This window comes from Papaver somniferum, chromosome 4 (assembly GCF_003573695.1).
Source record: "Papaver somniferum cultivar HN1 chromosome 4, ASM357369v1, whole genome shotgun sequence".
NCBI lineage: Eukaryota > Viridiplantae > Streptophyta > Magnoliopsida > Ranunculales > Papaveraceae > Papaver > Papaver somniferum.
Window position 1 is genome coordinate 148,895,243 of NC_039361.1, and position 5,978 is coordinate 148,901,220.

Here is a 5,978-nt window from a genome sequence, read left to right on the forward strand (position 1 = left end):
TTTTGGCAGCAGCACTATTGTAATGTAACATATAAGGAATTCTGGTCCAGGGTCAGTTCGGACAATCATATACTCAAGGTCAATATGGTCATTTCAGATTTTATTGCAGCACCTATGAAAATGCCCCACACTGCTGATATCTCTGTTGTCTCAAGATTTTTTTTAGCGGGGCATCACCATCTTCAAACTCGCGTCGCAACCACAAACCACCATTAGGTACTCGGGGACTTGAGTGTTTCATTGATCGTTAAAAATTCCTGTCTAAATTTTCGGGCATGAATTTTTTGATTGTTGGTCATCATAATTTCCATCCATTATACTGATGGTGTTTGTTAGGTCTGGATTTTATGGATAGTTAGTGATGCAAATTGTTTGAATGGTTCTGATTTTGGGTTTTTAAGAATTTATTTTCGAATAAAGAATTTTAAAAACATTTATGGGTAGTTAAAAAAATCTTAATAATTCTATTTATAATTACATTACCTTTTTCATCCTTATTAATAATAGGGATACTTAATAAAGTGCCCATGTAGGGAAATGCACTAAGAAAATGACCACGTTTTTTTCATAATTAATTTAATGCCCATGAATTGACCTTCTCCGGCCATTAGTGCACATGTGGCGGTTTTTCTTCCACATAAAATGACATTTAAGCCCTCATATCTTCTGACTAGGACCGAGTTAAACAGTGCTAAAAAGCCGACTCACTACCTAACTAAATCATAAACTGGTGTCACTAAACATTAATCAAACCATCAAATTTGATGTCAGATTCAACTACAATCGGTAGAAATCAATTAGTTAGATTCAAAGAGCCGTATACATACACAATTATCAAATCCTAAACACCCAGTTTTATGTCAATTTAAATTGCTTACCCCTGTTTATGTTCATTACCTTCTACATCATCTAGCTAACGTACAGGATTCAATTAACATATTAATATACTCAAGCACACAACCGAATCTTGTTAATACACTAGAGCATACAGTGAATTGAACGTGTTTATTGAGTGTGAGAAATCCTACAGACAAAAAAAAACCATAATAGCATAGCCGGGTTCTCCTTCCTTCACTGAAATTCTTCCACCATATTCACGTACAAATTCCATTCAAAAAGCCATTGATCTAGCTAAGAAGACAGCAAAATTAGATCAGGAGAAAGAAAAATAGATAACCCTAAAAAAGTCTAATTAAATCAATTGAAATTGAAAAATCATCAGTAAAGTTACAACTACCCATTGATGCATGATAAAAAAAACCCCAAATTCTTCATCTTTTTTTCTTCCAACAATGGATTTTTAGGGTTTTAATGAGGTTCCAATTCAAACCATAGTTAAAACAGTGAAAAACCATCATGAATCTCTAATTGAAATCATCTCCAAACCCACTTCAATCACCGAGCTGCTGATCTTAATGGTGATAGCATGCGTTGTTTTTGATTAGAAAGAATTTAGACGAGAAAGAGAGTTGAAGAACCGGAGCCGCTGTTTTCTTAGAAGTATGGTAATAATAAGGAGAGAAACGTGATAAAGAGGAAGGTAGGGGTTTTCGGAAATCCAACGGTCGCTTCTTCATCATATTCATCTTGAACCGTTCATCAGGTATGGGCAGATTTATAATTGCGCCCACATTCTTCTCATCTCATTTGATGAGAAATTGACTAAGTAAACGAGTTTTTACTAAAATGGTGGGTCCGGATGGAATTCCTAACGGCGTGGGCATTAAATTATTTATAAGAAAAACGTGGATATTTTCTTAAATGCATTTCCACACACGGACACTTTATTAAAAATCCCTTAATAATAGTATCTAAATTAAAATTTATGATCAAATATTTCTTTACAATATTTCCTAAAACAATAATACTATCAAAAGTAAATTTTTTAACACTAATAATTTTAATTTTGGTAATACCGTAATATTAACTACCTAAAGAGAGTGAGGAATGGAGTAGCTCCCCCGGTAATTCGAGAAGTTGCAAGAGAAAGAGAGTGAGTGGATATTGACTACCTAAAGCTGTATACGTGAGAAGACGTAGTAGATTTCTAATAGAATATTGTAAATTCTAACCGAAAAACGAACAGATTAGTACCTAAAGTTACTATTGCACAGGTTTCTGGAAGAACTTAATGTGTTTTCTAAAACTTAATGTGGATCTTTTGTGAACCCTCAAATCTTAACTAATTGTAGTGGTTTTCCTTTTCATTGCTCTTAGAGCTTCCCCAATCGAATGTATGTGAGGAAAAAAGTCTTAATCTACATAGGATACACAACCATATTTCAAAAAAAATCATCTTCAACTCATTGATGTGGGATGAGGTGGCAAAGAAAAAGTTATACATCCTCTCGATGAACCTCTAGTTTTAGACATTCACTTAGAGGATGTCTTCCCATCCTAGTCACATTTTTACTAATAAAATCAATGAGAACAATAACTGAATTTTTTTTTAACCAATTATATACCTACAAATAAGTAAAGAAAGATGAAACAATCTAATGGGTTGGAGATCAAATTTATTTTTTCCTAATATTTAGGATTTTATACCTAGAGGGTGTCTTAAAAGTGATGCCACATATGAAACACCCACACTCACCATTGGAGAAGCTCTTAAGAAAGTTGGGAAATACTGGTAATTTAGTTTCTCCCTGTGGTCCATCAACTTGTTATAGTGTTTTAATCTCTCCATGATTTACTTGCAAGGCCCGAGCATTTGGCAATGCCCACCCACACTTTGTTAAGGGACCTTGAGAGCTGGATTCATAGTCAGGGACCGACTTCTCAGCTATGACTGCGGCAATCGTGTTTAAAAGAAGTAGAAAAGCTCTACCGCTAATACTTAACTTAGTTAAGGGGTGCTCATGACCTTCGATATAACCCCGTAGGTCAAATCCCCACCAAAATTTCCCGGAGAACAAAAATATGGTCAATTTTTTGTCCGTAGATTTAGTAGTATCACTGTACCCTAAAAAAGAGACAGTTAAAGGGTATGTCATGACCTCTTGATATCAAAGTTGATATAACCCTGAGTTACAATAGCCGTTTATTGTCTACTAGGAACAGATAGCATGCACACAAACTTTGGGATCCTAACAAGGAGTCATGATTTTGGGACTGCCTAATAAGATGCACAAGGAAGGAACTACACCGACTCATTTTACTAAAAGCTTCGAAAACACAATTTGCTGAACTTTTTTATTTCAAAAAACCACAAGGATTAAACAATGTACAGAGACACAGCAAGCCTGCCTTGGTAACAAGATTTACATTTCAATCCATTGTCCGAGGTGCTTACCCATACCCAATGTAGGAGGAAACCAAACGACGAGCAAGGGAAGGGAATTGGGCCTAATATGTATCCCTGTATAGCCCTCGCAGAGGTGCCTCCCTAGTTCGACCGATTTTCTGCATTCATCCAGGTGCATCCTTCTTATCACGCCACCTTCTCTGACTTGTTCTTACTCATAAGTGTAGGAGTGATAGAGACAACCCCAATGAGGAATAAGGTAGCTATCGACTGGAAATCGTAGAGGTCACCTAGAGATCTCAACTCTCCAAGAGCTATCCCAGCCTGCACAGGAACAAGAGTTGTTTATACATTTCAGATACTACTATACCTATTCAAGTTTAACGATATGAATAACTCAAGAAACTATCCAAACGAAAGCGTACCCTGACTGTCACATAAGCAGCAGGAATTAGCCCGATGAAAGTTGCGGTGAAGAAAATATAGAAAGGTACATCCACTATTGGTGAAGCTACATTGATGAAGGTATTCGGTAAGGTAGGAGTGACTCTTAGAAAAAGCATGTAGTTGAGCAGTCCTCCTCTTCTTTGAGCCACCTGGTAGTGAAAAACAAGATATAAGCAACTTCAAGCAAAGAGAACCGATGCATATTGCATAGCCAATAATAAGTCTACTTACCTGATTTTGGAAGAAGGTCAATTTGTCTGGCCACAAACAAACTGCAAGAGGCTTTCCTATGAGTTTCGATAGAAAGAAGCAAGATGAAGCACCAGCAGTGGCAGCAAAAACAACGAGAGCAACGCCTTTGACTACTCCAAAAAGTGCTCCCGCAAGTAATGACATAAAAACTGTTCCTGGAATCATGAAAGTCTGCATAAAGATGTAGACAACAAGATACCCCACAAGAACTTGTACTGTGTAGTCACTCGTGTAATCTTCAAGGTGATCCCTGCAAAAGAATAGAAGGTTAAACTCGATGATTTATCATCACAGAGGTATGTATGGCTCAGTGAGCAAATGTGGTGCGTTTGTAGCACAAGGACACACAAACTATTACACTATATCTTGGAGATTTGGATCGAAGTGGACTTTTATTTATCCAATAAGCATACAAAGTTGTTTCTATAATCTCACTTGTGATTCTCTCCACAGTCTACTACTACCTAGCATCAAAATTAAATTCAACAGGGTAGTCTTGCATCGTTTTTGGTGGGGGGATTAGTTTCGATAACAGTACTGGCTTATGTTATTGAAGAACAGATTACAAGATAAATTGAATAAAAATGTTTCCATAGTTATTCAATTCTTAGATTTCTTCTTGGATTTTTATTGACTATCCATACTAATGACATGGACATAAAAAGAGAAAAAAGGAATCAAATTCCTAGAACGAATAATGACCGAAATTAATGGGGAAAAGTAAGTAATTATACCTGAGAAGCTGAAGATCTTCAAGACTCCGAGGAAGCTTAAGGAAACTATAATCCGAAGCTGGTAACGTCAAATAGACACCAAGAAGCCCTAAAATAAAACTAGAAACAACAGACAAAGCAATTGTAACCTCCCAAAATGTCAATGGAAACTTAGATCCATTACTACTACTAGTCTTTATCTGATTCTGGGCAATACCAATGTCTTCTTCTCTCTTCTCCATTGGTTTGGTTTCGATCTGAAGAAGAAATTATCTATTGTGGTTTAGTATTTTATAAACGAGACAGAGAGAGAGAAAAGATAAAAAAATTCAGAAGCCTAATTTGAAAATTAGGTTTCGCTTCCTTCTTATCCTTCCCCTTCTACAAGTGCAGACGTTATCGCTTTGCTTCTTCTTCTTTGTCTATTCAATGGCTCATCAGCTAGCTGGATTCTGAGACGCTCAGGAATATTCCCTGGGGTGATAGGTAAGGGATTTCGAATTCCAATCTCAACTCCTTTCTTCCCCTTCTTTACATGGAGGGAAGGGATTTGGATTGGTTTCGAAGTTTGGTTTTGTTTTTGTTTCTAAATAAAAAACTGAAAACCGAAACTCATTAATACGATGTGTTTGGTAGTTTTAGTCTGACACGTCATCCACGTTTCTCATGTGAAACTATTTGAGAAGAACTTTTTACTTTTTTAACAAGCAAAGTCATTTTTGATCGAACGAATCATTCAATAAAATATAAGCAAAATTTAATCAATTTAATTAGTTTGAAAAAGTTTCTAAGAGCAACTGCAGTGGTGCGATCAAAACCAAAGATCAAAGATCAAAAAAAAGACCAAATTTTGGGTTTAGTCCGTGTTGTGACGCAACGGTACATGATTAAAATTTCGTCAGGCGGACTTTAAAAGTCCGCCCCATTTTTTTTTTCATCAGGCGGACCTTAAAAGTCCGCCCCATTTTTTTTTTTCATCAGGCGGACTTTAAAAGTCCGCCCGTTTTTTGCAAAATTCCATCAGGCGGACTTTAAAAGTCCGCCCATTTTTTGTAAAATCCCATCGGGCGTAATTTAAAAGTCCGTTCATTCTTTTTCTTTTTTATTTAATTTCAATTTTCATCGGGCGTAATTTAAATCTCCGCCCGTTAACAAGCGTACTTTAAATTTACGCCCAGCATCAAACGTACTTTAAATTTACGCCCGACTATATTAGAATTTGGGATTTGGTCGCGACCATATTTGGTCTGGAATTTGATCTTTGGTCCAAATTTGATCTTTAATCCGTCCCACTGTGTTAGGATCTCATCCCATAAATT

At 36.3% G+C, this 5,978-nt stretch overlaps 1 protein-coding gene and 1 long non-coding RNA gene across 2 annotated transcripts; both read right to left on the reverse strand.

Annotated features, from left to right (window-relative positions):
- Nucleotides 1–743: 743 nt before the first annotated feature.
- Nucleotides 744–1,508, reverse strand: LOC113274349. Its single transcript, XR_003322966.1, has 2 exons — nt 1,238–1,508; nt 744–1,131 (listed from the first exon to the last, which is right to left on the reverse strand). It is a non-coding gene; the product is annotated as an uncharacterized LOC113274349 (long non-coding RNA).
- A 1,660-nt stretch (nt 1,509–3,168) lies between these two features.
- Nucleotides 3,169–5,260, reverse strand: LOC113271542 (uncharacterized membrane protein At4g09580-like). Its single transcript, XM_026521441.1, has 4 exons — nt 4,681–5,260; nt 3,926–4,196; nt 3,673–3,843; nt 3,169–3,571 (listed from the first exon to the last, which is right to left on the reverse strand). Exons 1-4 carry the CDS (start codon nt 4,899–4,901, stop codon nt 3,434–3,436), a joined length of 801 nt encoding a protein of 266 aa, XP_026377226.1. The 5' UTR covers nt 4,902–5,260; the 3' UTR covers nt 3,169–3,433.
- Between the last annotated feature and the right edge of the window lie 718 nt (nt 5,261–5,978).

Excerpts from the sequence above, each read along its gene's own strand:
- LOC113271542 (XM_026521441.1), bottom strand. The coding sequence starts at position 4,901 with ATGGAGAAGAGAGAAGAAGACATTGGTATTGCCCAGAATCAGATAAAG. Across the intron at positions 3,844-3,925 it reads TGACCTTCTTCCAAAATCAG|GTGGCTCAAAGAAGAGGAGG; the intron begins GTAAGTAGACTT and ends TTTCACTACCAG. Across the intron at positions 3,572-3,672 it reads CTGCTTATGTGACAGTCAGG|GCTGGGATAGCTCTTGGAGA; the intron begins GTACGCTTTCGT and ends GTTCCTGTGCAG.